At 37.7% G+C, this 15,734-nt stretch overlaps 1 protein-coding gene across 36 annotated transcripts in view; it reads left to right on the forward strand.

The window, feature by feature from the left end:
* SH3D19 (SH3 domain containing 19) overlaps window positions 1-15,734 on the forward strand; it is a 163,089-nt gene that overhangs the window by 143,264 nt on the left and 4,091 nt on the right. For 16 of the 36 annotated variants that reach the window (XM_070611571.1, XM_070611572.1, XM_008526256.2 and 13 more), the window contains 9 exons: window positions 1,439-1,507; window positions 1,673-1,813; window positions 5,454-5,526; window positions 6,529-6,659; window positions 8,741-8,799; window positions 11,014-11,216; window positions 11,687-11,739; window positions 14,185-14,371; window positions 14,778-14,875. In XM_070611571.1, coding sequence (XP_070467672.1) covers window positions 1,439-1,507; window positions 1,673-1,813; window positions 5,454-5,526; window positions 6,529-6,659; window positions 8,741-8,799; window positions 11,014-11,216; window positions 11,687-11,739; window positions 14,185-14,371; window positions 14,778-14,875 — 1,014 coding nt within the window. Of the gene's footprint in view, window positions 1-1,438; window positions 1,508-1,672; window positions 1,814-5,435; window positions 5,527-6,528; window positions 6,660-8,740; window positions 8,800-11,013; window positions 11,217-11,686; window positions 11,740-14,184; window positions 14,372-14,777; window positions 14,876-15,734 lie in introns of all 36 variants that reach the window. The other 20 variants (XM_070611574.1, XM_070611575.1, XM_070611594.1 and 17 more) reach the window with 2 other exon arrangements.

Below are 15,734 nucleotides of genomic sequence, written 5' to 3' on the forward strand. Positions count from 1 at the left end.
AATCCAGTTAATGATAGAGTCAAGATTTGAACGCAGATCAACCGGCTCTGAGCCCATGCTCTTAACCATTAAGCCAAACTATGAAAATAGTGTTACTAGTTGTAAATTCTCTGCTTGATTTGGCTGTTCCATGTTAAGAGCCTCATTTAGGGGGAACCAGATTTTGCCTGTGGTTCTTAGCATAGCTGTATAATGTCAATAAAGCATTTGAATAACTGAAAGAAATTAATAATCTCAAAATGATGGTATGTTAGAGTGCTATGTTATGAAATAAATCCTTAAAGCCCTCATTTTTTCCATGGCTACCCTACCATCAAATTGCTAACCAGGAATCTGGGTACATTGGGAGCCCTGGGACTCTGACCGAGATGCTGGGAAGCAGCAGCACCCTGCCCAGCCTCACAGGGCCACACCCTTGCACTCTGCCTCGTTGATCCTGAGTGATCAGAGGGCCTAGGCTGCCTCCCTTTCCTTGTTGGAAGTGAGCTTGTGTGATCATGTTTCCTGGATATGCCTTTTTCATTGTGTAGGCCCTTTTGACCTGCACTCATCAGAATTTCCCAGGGCAGAGAACAGAGTCTCCTGGCCAGGGTGGGGGATGGATAAAAGCCATTCTAAGATCAGACAGAGCTGAGTGGATCAGGAAGGGACTGGGGTCAGGCAGTGAAATGGGCTTGAGTAGACACTTGGTATCAGAGAGACTCCAGGAGAAGATGAGATTCAAGGCAAACGGAAGCAGTCAGTCAAGCACTACGGGGGAGGCACCAGTCCCCTATCAGCCGTTTTTTTTTTTTTTAAAGATTGGCGCCTGAGCTAACTGTTGCCGATCTTTTTTTCCCCTACTGCTGCTTCTCCCCAAAGACCCCCGGTACATAGTTGTACACTCTAGTTGTGAGTGCCTCTGGTTGTGCTATGTGGGACACTGCCTCAGCATGGCCTGATGAGCAGTGCCATGTCTGTGCCCAGGATCCAAATTGGAGAAACCCTGTGCTGCCAAAGTGGAGTGCACGAACTTAACCACTTGGCCACGGGGCCGGCCCCCCGATCAGGGTTTAGAAGGCAGCCATTGAGAACCCTGAATTAAAGACGTGCATAACAGGCTGTGAGGTCAGGTGCTGAGTATTTATCTTTCAAACGCTCAAGGGACTTGTTGGACCTTGTCCTCTAGAATAGAACTCCCTGGTTGTGCTTGTTAAAGGGAACTTGAGGCCACATTCAGCTGCTGTGGACCTATGGGCTCAACTCCATATCCCCAAGGACTTTAGGATCCATGAATGATGGCAGGCCCCACTAGATCTAGAGCTGGAGGAAGCCAAGCCAAGAGTTTCACTGCTGGAGAAGTTGCACTGTAGGCACACATGCCAAATCCCCAAATGACCAGCAGTTTATGAGGAGCTAATTTGATTGTGAATAATCCTTTTACTGGTTCACATTTAAGCTGTCTGTGCCTCATGGAATTGCCAATGAAGACATCGTCTCACAAAACCCCGGAGAGCTCTCCTGTAAGGTAAAGTAGAGATCTTTCTTCACTGACTCATGTAAAAAGTGGCTGGCCTCTGTTACCACTTTACACATTATTAAATGCTGTAGGCTCCAAAGATTAAAATGTGGAAAAAGTAATAATGTTTTATTAAATAATAATTGCTTCAGAGAGTGGTATTGTACCTTACAGTGTGGGGACGTACTTGTGCTGCTGAAGCAGGCGGAAAATAATTACTTGGAATGCCAAAAGGGAGAAGATACTGGCAGAGTTCACCTGTCCCAGATAAAGATTATCACCCCACTTGATGAACATCTTAGAAGCAGACCAAACGTAAGGAATTAATATTGTACAGCCCTGATATCACACACGGCAGCACATTTCATAGAACTATTAATTATATCTCATCTTCAGGTTTTTATTAGCACGTTTATTTTAACCAGAGTAAAAGTTACAGTAGCATTTTACTCCATTTTAAGAATAAATTACTTTTAAGAGACTTGCCACTGTGATACACAGAGCAACTACCATGAGTTTTGCCTTCTTCGTATCTTGCTGACTTACAGCAACCAGAGCACTCAGTCATTAATTTTCAACTGAGTACTGTTATTTTTGAAATAATGTAAACATGTTTACCAAAGTGCCAGAGGTTAGTTTCCTAGCAGAATGGATAATTATTTTATTTTTAAAGAGGGCCCTATAAATGCTAAGTCTGACATAAAAAAGCACTTCCCTTTAAGATTTAAGCTTAGTGTAAACCTCATTTCTCTGATCATAGCTCATGAAATAATGAAATGAAATGTAATCCAGCAACCTGAAGTCACCATTTAGGCCTAACAGATTTGTGGAGGCTGGGAGAATACAGTGATTATTGATGGTCATTTGTTTAACAAGAAAAATGCCACTGAACAATTGATAGAAATATATTTTTAAAAGAGCTTCTTAAATTATCCAGTTAAATTTTCACTATCTGTTAGTTAATGTAGCAAACATGAAATATAATATCCACTAAACATTTAACCCAAATAAAGTATTTGGTTTGCCATTCATCCTAGTTCTCATAATCTTGTCCAATTCTTTCTTCTTAGAAGATTTTTTATCTTTTGAAGTTTGCTGAGAAACTAAACGTTTGTATTTTGAAGAGCAGAGAAGATATGTGTTAAGCTAGTTGCAGCTGGGATACTGAAATTCTGCCTTTAGTCCACACAGGGCAAGTTCTTCCAGGGCTCATTTTCCCTTTGCTTTGATACAACATTATCCATCTGTCACAGCTGTCCTTCCTCTCTCAGAACACACTAATGGCTAACAGTGGGAGTTATACTGCCAAAAAGCTTTCCTTGATGAAAAATAGAAGCTAAAAAATGAGAAGTTATTCTTTTATAACAGTCCAAAGTTTTTTCCGATTTAAATGTTACCTTACTCATCTTGTACCATAGGCTTGCAGAGAGTTAACCTCTGATGGCCAACTCCTGGTGATACTAAAATGAAGCCTTCTTTAGGTAACTTCTGGGTTCAGGGCTAGCATAACATTTTTTAGAAAAATAAAACTTGCCTATTTGAATATCTAGTTTTAAGGTAAAGATTGGTAAAAATGTGTTATACTTTCCCCTATCTTAGTAAACAGAAAATATTGAACGTTGTAGGTTGAAGTTGAATTTGTCAGTCATGGGAGAAGTGGGAGGTTCTTACCTAGCACATGGTGGGGAGCACAGATTTGCATTTAGGGAGCTCTGCCAGTTCACCTTCTACCACCTTAGGCAGTTATTTTTAACCTCTCTAAACTTCGTTTTTTGAATGTGTAAAATAGGTATGATAATTCCTCACTGAATTGTTTTTAGAATTGATTTATTGTGTGATTCAGTTTATATGAAAGTCCAGAGTAAGTAAATCCAGAAAGTAGATTAGTGATTGCCTAGGTCTGGGGTAGGGTGAATGGGGAGTGACTGCTAATGGGTAGGGGGTTTCTTTTTGGAGTGATAAAAATATTCTAAACTTAGATTGTGGTGATGGTTGCACAATTCTGTGACTATACTAAAACTGTGTACACTTTAAATGGCTAAATGTTATGGTGTGTGAATTATATCTCAAAGATATTTAAAAAATTAAATCAGCTAATTAAAGCATATAAGGTGTTTAACACAGTGAGTAGCACATAGTGAGTGAACAGTGGATGTTAGCTCTTCTTATTGCTCGTTTGTATTAGCAATTATAGTCATGTTAGAAAGAGCTTTGAAATATACAATATTTACCTGCCAGACACCCACCCTAATGATGTGGTCTAAGTTGTACTGACCCCTCGTGGCCAACCCTGTTTAGCCTGTTCCTCTTGCTCTTCGTCTCCCAGGCCAGGCTGATAAGCAGCATTGCCAGGATAGCCATGTGTTGAAGGCAGAGAAGGGAGACTAATTGGGAGACACAAGTTGCTGTCCCACCTCTTCGACCCTCTCAGACTTGGTTATGTTTATATCATTGGTCCATTTGGAGATTCATGTTTGTGTAGGATAGGCCTCTGACTACATTTTTTCCAAATGGATAGCCATCTACCCTAACAGTGTTTATTGAATAGTCATTCCTTTTTCCACAGGTGTAAATCAGAAAAAAGTGAAAACCACACACACATATATAATAAATGATGTAAATACTAATTTTTAAAAGCCCCTCTAGACTTAAAATATCTCACAATTCCTTTCCACAATCCTTGAAATTCCCTTTATGCTCATTTATTTAGGGAAAAGCTCTGAACAGCCTCTAAGAAAATGCCAGTGTTACTTTGGTAAGCTAATATAGTAAGGTGCCATTAGCCATTACTGTCTTGATGTAAATTAGTACTTCAGTTTACCTAACTTGAGAGAATGCAGCATGCCTCCACAGGTGCCTATTGGTTGAAAGCACAGATGAAATTCAGAAAAGATCTGAGTTAAGGTGCTGCTGGGTTGGAAATGGAGAAAGCGGACCATTACCCACGGCGCAGTCTGATCAGCTGAGGGCATCGTGGCTAGGGGAGGGATAAAGGAATAAAAGTGTAGGGATAGCCCTAAGGGGACAAGAGTCATTGAAGGAGGTGAAGAGACAAGAAAGGGCACAAAAATCTGCCTTCATTTATTTCACAGGCTTGCCAATGTTGAAGAGTTTTAAGTTATAACTCCAGATAATATCCTTCAGTCAGATTTGATAATGGTGATGATGTGAATAAGCCTGTCTATTCACATAAAGAAACGAAGAATAACAACTGTTTGTCAGTGAGAAAAGATCACTTTTCAGCTTTATCCTCTCCTTTAGCCAATCAAGGCAGTTGGCTAAATGGGTAGAGAATATTCAATTCTCTTTGCTAGTTTACTTAGAATTACTGTTGAATAAACCATTCAGATTAAATAGAAAATCCAAGCCAGGCATTGAAGGTAGCATCAGTTTTCAAATTAGAGAAAGCATTCAGTTAAGTGGTAATAAATGAAATGGATTTTACTTTTTGCGAATTATCCTTTTGTGGAAGTCATTAGCTCTTTTCATTATGAAAGGCAAGAGCATAAACTGCAGAACTTTCTTCTTTTCCTATCTTAATGAAGACAGAACTTTTAAGCCTTTGTTCTTAAGGTTTAGTCCTGGTCACAATTTAAGGAAAAAGGGACCCAGGAAGGGTAAAGAGGTCAAAAACCACTAATTCAGGGTAAAATAGGTACTGGTTAAAAAAAAAAAAAGTTAAGTAATTCCTTTTTGTTTGACTCTCTTGGTTTAAAAAGAAATGTTAGAAGACATTATAATTGAGAGTTATTTCTGTCCTCCCTTGGCAAGGACACATGCCTTTTCAACTTGATAATGATTCCCTTGTTTGGCTCAACTGTGTGGTTTGCATCTTGTACTCATAATGTAATTGTGTCAAGAAGACTCTAATGAGGAAAAAAAAAATGGTCTCAGGGTGAGTAACAAATCCAGCATCCATCCTGCACTTCATTCACAGCCCTGTTTTCCCCCTAAGGATCCAAGCTACGCTCAGAAGCCTGTTGACGGTAGTGCTCCTCATGCTGTTGTTCTTCATGACTTTCCAGCAGGTAAGGACATAAATAATAAAGTGGTAGAGGCTTAGGATCCAGAAACAGATGTCCTCCTTGGGTTAACCTCTCAAGGATATCCTTCTTCATTTTCTTCGTTTTCTTCATTTCTTCATTTCTGTGGCCTGGAGAGGTCATCTTATCCATCACCCTGCCTTCAAGAGGAAGGGTCAATTGTACCCACCCATTCCAGAAAGCATAGCTGCATACCCTTGCCTTTGAAGCTCCCCATGAGAGAAAGAGTTAGTTTCCCTTACAGAAGAACAAATAGCAAATTACCTACCCGTTGCCAGCTTTTTAACTCTTTCAAAACGGTGGGTACCAATTAACAATTATAATACAATTAATTCTAATTTAATAAGTGAAGTTCTTTTCTCCTAAGAGTTGTAAAGCCTGCACACATACCTCAGCTATTACTTATGAGATGAAAATATAAATTTTTCTAGTCCCTTTTTACATACCTTTTATGTTCAAGGCTACACAGAAAATAACCTCCTGGTTTATTTATAACCTCTTTTTATCCACTTGGTGGACAGATTTTTATTTTAGTATGAGTCAATTTACTTGCTAAAGAGCTGTAGTACTCCCTTAGTTAATATTTTGAGATTGAAATGATTTTTAAGCATGACTGAGAATAATAAGAATATTATACCATGTCTATAAAACTCTTTTATTGTTCAATATGTATTCAGCAAAGGGTTTGTATTGGCACAGTAGGAGTCATTGCCCAGCATGATGTTGTCGGGTTTTTTTTTAACCATTTTCTATCAGTCAGTGCATGGTAAATATATCTAATTTTGTCTTGAAAGAAGAAGCTCATAACAACAATATCCAAAAAAAAGAATATATTTTTTTAACTCAATTTGATTAGTATAATTTGTTCCCAGAATCAGTAGAACATCCTGCCTCAGTGGAGAGAACTAAATGCTACTTTATGCTCTGCTTTAATCAAATCTGCAACCAGGATAATTCATCATTCATAATTATAATTTTATGTTACAGAGCAAGTTGATGATTTGAACCTCACTTCTGGAGAAATTGTTTATCTTCTGGAAAAAATAGATACAGATTGGTACAGAGGGAAATGTAGAAACCAGACTGGCATATTTCCTGCAAACTATGTCAAAGTAATTGTAAGTGGGTTGTGCTTGTTAAAATTGGTCATATGTTCAGTGGGTTCTATGTAGCTTGCAGTTTGGAAAAAATAACCAGAATCCTGGATTCTTGGGTTCTAGTTCTCTCTCTTCCATGGATTCATTTGGTGTTTGGAGAATTCAAAAAATAAAAGTTTGTTCAACTAGATAATGGTTAATTATTCTATTACAGAGTATTAGAACTTACTGCCTATAAGCTATCTGAAATCGTAAAGTGAAAAACTACTACATGTTAACTGGTGAATCAACTATCCTTGGATCCTTGATGAGCACTTAAGGATATATGTTAATTCTTTGAAACATTTAGTAAACAAGAATTAAATGGTACAGTATTGTCCTGAAGGAATGTTCTCTGAGGTTATGGTACCACTTCTCATTTTCTTTGGAGTGCATTTAATTTTTGGGTTTTTTCATCCTTTCCATTCCTATTTATTTCCTTTTTTTTTTTTCCGAGGAAGATGAGCCCTGAGCTAACATCTGCCAATCCTCCTCTTTTTGCTAAGGAAGACTGGCCCTGAGCTAACATCCGTGCCCATCTTCCTCCACTTATATGTGGGACGCCTACGATAGCATGGCTTCCCATGCAGTGCCATGTCTGCACCCGGGATCTGAACTGGTGAACCCCGGGCCGCCAAAGCGGAACGTGTGCACTTAACCACTGTGCCAGTGGGCCGGCCTCTATTTCCATTTTTAAAAAAATAGATTTGGGAATACTAAAGTACCTTCATTGGAGGTAGTGTTCCATTAATGGTTTTTCACATAATAATTTCAAATCTGATTGGGAAATATTATATTAAAGCATCAGAATTTTGTATACCTTCACAACCTAACTTGTGAAAGTAGACCCAAATGGTAGGGTTCTAACTGCTAAGCCCAGGTGGTTGTGAAACATGCAGATAAAATCAGACTGCCACTTGAACACTTCTATCAATAGGAAGAGTACGATTCGGTCCCTGATATAATTTATTGATACTGGAAACTATCAACTAAAGCTAGCTTAAATAGTTGAGCATTAACAGCTTATCTGGGAGGAAAAAAGCAAATGATTTTCCATTACATCAAAAACTTAGAAAACAGATATAACAGAAAGCCTGTATTTTTCAAATATAAATGAGTTTGAGTCTCTTGAATTACAAAATGTGGGTCTTAAAAATTGACCAGTATATGTATGCCCTGATTCTTTGGAGAAATCCGACCAGATTCTCTAAATTAATATTAAGAGTAATGTTTGTTTTAGCACTCTTCCTCATTTTTCTTCTGCCCAGTGTTGCAGTACTTTAAAAAGCACAATTACCACACTGAAATCAATCACGCTGAATCTGCCACATTATTGGTATAAGTGTTATTTCTAAGCCTACAAGTTTAAAAAATTGTTTTAAAACTTTGAACTTTTAGAATTCATCAAGAAGAGGACTGATTTATTTAATATAAACCTCAAAGCTTTAAGTAGTTTCTAGACTTAGTGCATTATGGTCAAATATTTTATTACAACCCGGCTCCACTAAGCCTTGTAAATGAGGTATCATATAAAGTGCTTGCCGCTTAGTAGATGCTCACTGAGTACTAATTCTTTTCTTCCTTCCCTATTCTCGCTGAAGGGAAAAAGATGTTCCAGAGTTATGAAAATGGAGAGAATCCAAAAATTTGAATAAAATGTTTTGTTTTGGGCTCAGGAAAGTATTGCAGAATCCTACCAACACCATGAGTAGGTGTGGTGGTGCGTGAATGCCTGATGTCTAGTTTCTATCTTCAGTCCTCCTCATCCAACTTGGAGGATATAGGACATAGAAAACTCAGTCAGGGGTAGAATGATATTAATGTGCTTATTCCAGCAAATAAGAGAAGGATTGATGGGCTATTCAAGGAAAGCTACATTACAAGTTACGTGTTTTTTTCAAAACCCAAATTCTGAATTTCTCACCTTTTAGCATGAGTTTAACACCTAGCTAAACTGGATAATTTCAATCATGCATTTTCTAATTACTTAGCCTAAGTAAGATAAATTTATCTTACTAAAATCTGAAAAAGTAGAATTGTTGTTTTGATTTTGTCTTTACTAGATTGATGTTCCAGAAGGAGTAAATGGGAAAAGAGAATCGGTTTCATCTCATTATGTTAAGTAAGTTTTATTTGTATTTTTTTGCACAAAATACAAAGGAGGTGAGCGTTTGTATCCTAAAGAATTACCAAGCTTAAACACTTCAGATGTGTGATTATTCAGATTTTCACTATGTCTTTTTAATTATGAGGAATGCTTTACTTGTTTAAAAAGCTGTAGTGGATTAAAATTCTGATGAAGATGCAACATGCTGATAGAAACTGACATAAGCAACTCTCCATATCAATATAGGACGTCTGACAGCAACAGAGTCTATCCTGGTGTTTCCCACAGCCTGGCCTCAGCTTGAGCAGAGACATTTTTGCCATCTAATGCATTTTGTTTTGGCCTTCTGGTGTTTATCTACTAACAAATTTTTATAAGATTGAAATATTTTGTCATCGAAAGTATTTAAACTTTATAGAATAAATATGAGCCCTAAATAAAACCTGCTAGATATTTTGTGTTATTTTGTTATTAAGAGGAAGTAGAGGAGAGGAAGAGTTAAGCTGGAGGGGTCTTCCTTTATGTCTGGTGACCTTTCTCTGAATTTACATACCCTTTTATGCATTGTTGTAACTCCTTTGTGATTTAAAACACTGCCACAGTGCACTTTTATTTTCTAGCTAAATGAGCAAATTAATAGAATTCACTACCTGCTGAAAACTGTAAACCTGTCTCTGAATAGGTCAGGCGTGAGGAGATGCTCCCTGAGGACTTCAGAAAATAAATGCAAAGGTTATCACAAATAAGAAAACTTCTGATGCTACCGTAGTTGAATTCTACTTCGGGTTCAATTTTTCTCCTATTTTTAAGCAGTGTTTTATTTACTCTGTCATCAGGTTGAATTTAAAGTGGACTTTCACAGCCATTGATCCCTTGACCTGACTTAAGTCAGACTGATTTGTGCCAGTTCCAACCTTTTCTCTTCAGGCAATTGCATCGCCTTAGCTTGTTGCTTTTGCAACTTCCTTTCTAAAGCCTCAAATCAAAGGTTTGGTATTAAATCATGCCTTCTAGAGACACAATTACTTTTATCTTATTTTTAGTCAAAATTGTAGATCATTTAAAGATTGTTCTAATTCTCAGAAATGAAGCCTTTTCATTTATTTATTTACTTATTTATTTTTTGAGGAAGATTAGCCCTGAGCTAACATCTGTACCCATCTTCCTCTACTTTATATGTGGGATGTCTGCCACAGCATGGCTTGATAAGTGGTGTGCCTGGGATCTGAACCAGCGAACCCTGGGCCACCAAAGCGGAGCATGTGAACTTAACAACCATGCCGCCAGGCCAGCCCCAGAAATGAAGCCTTTTTAGAGGAAATACAAAAATCTTTCTTTTTTTAAGTGTTTTGTTTGTTTGCAGGAAAAGATTTGCCCCAAGCTATCATCTCTCTTTTTTTTTCTTTCTCCCCAAAGCCCCAGTACATAGTTGTATATTCTGGTTCTAGGTCCTTCTAGTTCTTCTATGTGAGCTGCCGCCACAGCATGGCTACTGACAGCCGAGCGGTGTGGTTCCGCACCCAGGAAGTGAACCTGGGCCGCCAAAGCAGAGCACATGGAACTTTAACCACTAGGCCATCAGGGCTGGCTCCAAAAATCATTTTTAAAACAACAGTGCTAGGTGTAAGATTAAGTGTTATAAGATTATATGCCAAGTTTCTGTTTTCTTCAAACCTTCTAGTTTTGAAAGCCATTCATCTATGTGTATAAAACTCACTGATTGATTCAACATGTATTGAGCATCTGCTCTGCCCAGCTGTTGCCTGTTGCATTCTGCCATGGAGGATTGAAATCTTGCCCTGAGATTCTCAGGGTTAGCACTCTTAAACTCAGTGCATTTGTGATTGAGAGGGTTCAGACTCAGCCATGATTACTGTGGCTCAAGGATACAAAGACATGGAGACAGGGGAGATTCTGTAAGGAAGTAAAGGTGATCAAAAGACGTGGCGGCATAAACTGACCACCTAGCTGCTTATCTGCAATTCTGCATGTACTCTGTGACCTTGACTTTACCCTTTCTGAGTGAATAGGTTCATATCTAAAAAGTAAAGACTATCCTTTAGAAATGTAGCTTATTCCATCTGACGAAAAATTTTAAATTATGCCTCGTATACCTTGTTCCATAGTAAACAGAATAAATGCTTATTGAAAGACTGAATGAGAGTTTTAAAGCATTTTGAAAGTTAGTACTCTGCAGTTTAACCCACAAATGTGATCTTCTTTATTCAGAGGCCCAAGATGTGTTGCTCGGTTTGAATATATTGGAGACCAGAAGGATGAGTTAAGTTTCTCAGAGGGAGAAATTATTATTCTTAAAGAGTATGTGAATGAAGAATGGGCTAGAGGAGAACTTCGAGACAGAACTGGGATTTTCCCTCTTAACTTTGTGGAACTTGTTGAGGATCATTCCACCTCTGGTACAAAGGTTTTAAGTGAGTATGGAGAGTATAATTTTTTATTATGTCCTATCCTAATTCAGCTAAACCAAATAATAGGATAATACATAAACTGCATAATAATTCATATTACCATATTTTTTAAGGTAGTATTTTTATGGTAGTATTACCATGTTTTAAATGGTAATAGTCATTATTGGGATGGTCATTATTGTGGTGATTAATTTTGGTATTTTAGGTAATTAGCAATAGCTTCATATCGGAAATGGCAGACAAAGGATCAGACTTTTAAACAGAAATGGTCTATAGACTAAAACAATGTGTATCTTCCTTCATTTTACAGTAGAGGAAACAAAGCCAGAGAGGGTAGTGCCAGTCAAATCTATGTGCCCAATACACGAAGAGACTCATCTAGAATCCCAGACTTTTTGCTCTTACCCTATGGTTTTCTCCAGTACCATATGGTCTTTACATCTCAAGTTTTGACTTTTTTCTTTTTAACATAGGCACAAAGTTACCCTCGAAGACCAGAAAAGAAGATTCTGGTGCAAATTCTCAGGTAGGCTGCTTGAATAGGTAACTGTAGTGAAAGCTAGGTTTCAACTCTGAGAGGAATATGAAAATCATAATTATCAAGAGAAAATGTTGTGAGTCATTTTTCAATTCATATAGCAAATGTTTGAAATAGTTAAATAGTTAATATCTTTATTGTATATAGAGCTCGTACAAATGGATTAGAAAGACATGCAAACCCTGAGAGAAAACAAGGAAAGAGACATGATTTGAATAGTCATTAAAAAGATACTGTAAGTGGCTCATATTAAAAAAAAAAATTAACCTTACTAGTAATCAAAGAAATGCCTTGTAAAGCAGCAATAAAATACCGTATAACATATCTAGTTAACAAAGATTCAATACATCTTAGCACTAAACAATTATAAATATATGAATGTTAAAAAAGAGAAAGTACAGGGACCAGCCCGGTGGCATGGTGGTTTAGTTCATGCACTCTGCTTCAGCAGCCCTGGGTTTGCAGGTTCGAATCCCGGGTGTAGACTTACACACCATTCATTAAGCCATGCTGTGGTGTCATCCCACATACAATCTTCCTCAAGTGAAAAAGAGGAAGATTGGCAACAGATGTTAGCTCAGGGCCAATCTTCCTCACCAAAAAAAGAAAAAAAAATCATTGGTGAAAGGGATAAAGGGGCACATATGTTTGATGACAGATAAAAACTAGACTATTGATGGTGAACACAACGCAGTCTATACAGAAACTGAAATATAATGATGTACACCTGAAATTTATACAATGTTTTAAGCCAATATGACCTGAATAAAATTTAAAATATAAAAAAAAAGAGAGAGAAAGTACAGATTATTATTATTACGTCCCACCCTAAGTAAAGGATTAAAAAATGAGATCAGATTTTAGTCACAAAGATCATCATAGTGGTGTTGTTATAATAGGAAAAAATTGGAAACAGCCTAAATATGACCATTATCGGGAGAACGTTCTAAGGCCATGAAAAACTAGATTTATAAAGTAAATGTCATGGGAAGAAAACATATGTTATAGGAAATTGAATATATAGCATAAAAAGACTAGAAGGAAATATATTTTACTTGTTAACATTCAGTTGCCTTTAGGTGGTAAGAGTATAGGTGGGTGGGTATTTTTCCCACTTCATACATTTCCAAACTGGCCAAATGTTTAGGAACATTTGTATTATTTTTATAATAGGAGAGAGAAAAAAGTGGATTAAAATTTTACACGGTATAACATGACTTCACAAATGTTTAAACTGAATAGGCATGTGGGCGACTTCCATGTTTTTAGTGACATATTTTAGAAGAGTGAGCCTGACAGGGTCATTGTTAGTCAAAATGTCACCGGCCATTGGGCTGTGTCTCTTAATTCTTTCCTCCTTGCCCACTGATCCAGTCAAACAAGAAAGAAAGTGACTACAGTTCTCCAAAAGGACATGCTCACATCTGCCTGCATTTCTGGGGAATGAGAAGTACTATTCTTTAGGGTTGGTTACTCAAGTGCAGGAGCAAGAAGGCTGGGGTTCTGACTTTTTGTTTGCTTGGTTTTTTGTTCTTGTTTTATAAGTCATCAGTTGTTGAGAACTTAAGATGTGCCAGGTACTGTGCTGAGCATTCTACATTCATTATCTCATTTAATCCTGACAGCCACCCTAAGATGAAGCTAAGGCTCAGAGAAGAGAAGTATCTTGCCCAGTGTCAGCTAGGAAGTGGCACAACTGGGTCTAGAACCCAGGCCTGTCTGGCTCCAAGCCTTTGCTCTTAGCATTATCCTTCCTCCATGCTTGAGCGTCTTGAACATAGCTCCTGTTCCAACTTGGCAGAGACACCTCTTCACAAATCAGAACCTTCCTCTGATGTGTTTAGGGCAAAAGCATTCTCACTGGAGCGTTCCAACATGTTAGCCCACCACTTTTGGGTCGTTATCCTGCCAGCCTTAGAGCTAACTGCTACTCATAAAATTGAAAGTGTGAATTAATGAAGTCTTATGCCATGGAATCTGATAGCCTCTGAATCAGGTAAAGACCTGGAAATTAACAAACTGCCCGTTCTGGTCCTTCTTAAAGTAAAGAAGAGCTCTACTGAAATTTTTTCAAAGTATCATACATACTATACATAAATATTATATGCTTTCACCTAATTTTTTAAATGTAACTAATATCATAGATCATAATTAGAGAAAAGTTTTTACTTAAGCATTGTATGTCCCTTAAAAGCAAAAAAGTCACAAATTCTATCACATCTGTCATTTATAATTATATTTTAAGAAAAAAGTTATTGGAAACTTTTATTTTGATAACTTGATGGCAACATAAAATGTTGGGAGATTTGAAAAAGCCTTCACACTTTGAGATCTTATGACCCCTTAACTTTTTTTCCACCACTTTATAAGCTTTGTAGAAATCAATTTTAAATAAAATCTTATATTTCTGACCAAACTTCTGATTTGTGACAGAATAACAGTCTTTCTGGAGAATGGTGTGAAGCCCTTCACAGTTTTACAGCGGAGACCAGTGATGACTTGTCCTTCAAGAGGGGAGACCGGATCCTGATCCTTGAGCATCTGGACTCTGAGTGGTACAAGGGCAGACTGCGTGACAGGGAGGGGATCTTCCCAGCAGTCTTTGTGCGGCCCTGCCCAGGTATGACAACTGCAAGAAATGACTCATTACTCTCTACGGGGATCCCAAGACCTTTGAAACAATATGTATTTCTTTTCCCTCTGGCCATGTTCAGTTTAAGTTATTTGCCTACATTTCAAAGAATTGATTCATAAAGTTATGTACTCTCGTTATACTTTGTTGGAGTTATGGGGAAAAAAAGATAAAAATGCTTTCACTTAATAATGGCTAATTTTGTCTACTCAATATATTTTGTATAATTTTTTTCCTGCTAAGAGAACAACCTTCATCTTTTTGAAAGTTAGATAAATTCAAAATTAATTGTAAATAATCTGTCCTGGAAATGACAGGGGGATTTCTTAACGTGTTTGATTCATATTTTAGTTCAATGTCTTTCTGTATATTTGAATTTTTGGTGTCTTCACAGCCGAGGCAAAAAGTATGTCTGCTTTAGCCCTGAAGGGGAGGAAGGCCAAAGCCTTATATGATTTCCATGGAGAGAATGAAGATGAGCTTTCCTTCAAGGTCAGAATGTGTATCTTTTTGTAACTGCTAACTGCATTAAGCAACTATAAATTTTGAAATGTCTTCCATTAAAGGGTGGAACATTGGATGGAGTACTCATCATTAGCCAAGAATGAACGGATCTCAGACCCTAATTCTAAAGGAAGAGTTTAGAGAAGCTGAATAGGGCAAAAGTGAATTATCAGTAAGGCCTTTAGGTACTCAAAGAAAACTTTATTGGCTTGATACCCACACAATTCCCAGGCGAATTCCTTATTCCTAGGCCTTATAACATCAGATCTCAGGGATATTGTTGGTATATTTTGTTGGTAGCCCTAGTAAAGGATGCTTCTTGCAGCTTGCTACTGTCATGTCTGTGAAATCAGTGGAGAAATCAGATGGTACCTACTACAGCTGGCCACTGCAGAAGTGCCTCATGAGACACTGGAGTCTTATCCACAAAGACACGGACTAGGCTTTAGGGAAATGATCCCAAAAGATTAAGCTGATTTGCAGAGGTTTTTTTAGAAGCCAAAGTTTAATCTTAATCTTCCTTCATCTAAGTAAGATTAATAAGCCTCTTATTTTTTTTTTTTTTTTAAGTAAAAACAGAATATGTCCACGATCCTGTTTCCCCAGTCCACAGTTGGACCATGGTCAGAGAAAAGCACCCAGGTAGTACTATGGGACTGTCCCCGAGGAAGGAGTGGTTTAGTCGTCATTGCTGTCAGAAGAGCCTGTGTCAGACAGTGGCAAATTCTTCATCATTGGAGATAGTCAGTCAGAGGCAGGGATGCTGTAGGAGGAATTCAAGCATGAAGGAGTGATAGGACAAGGTGAGACTTAAAACAGTGGGTGTTTTCACTGAGACGAGGTTTTC

The sequence above is a fragment of the Equus przewalskii genome, chromosome 2 (assembly GCF_037783145.1).
Source record: "Equus przewalskii isolate Varuska chromosome 2, EquPr2, whole genome shotgun sequence".
Lineage (NCBI taxonomy): Eukaryota > Metazoa > Chordata > Mammalia > Perissodactyla > Equidae > Equus > Equus przewalskii.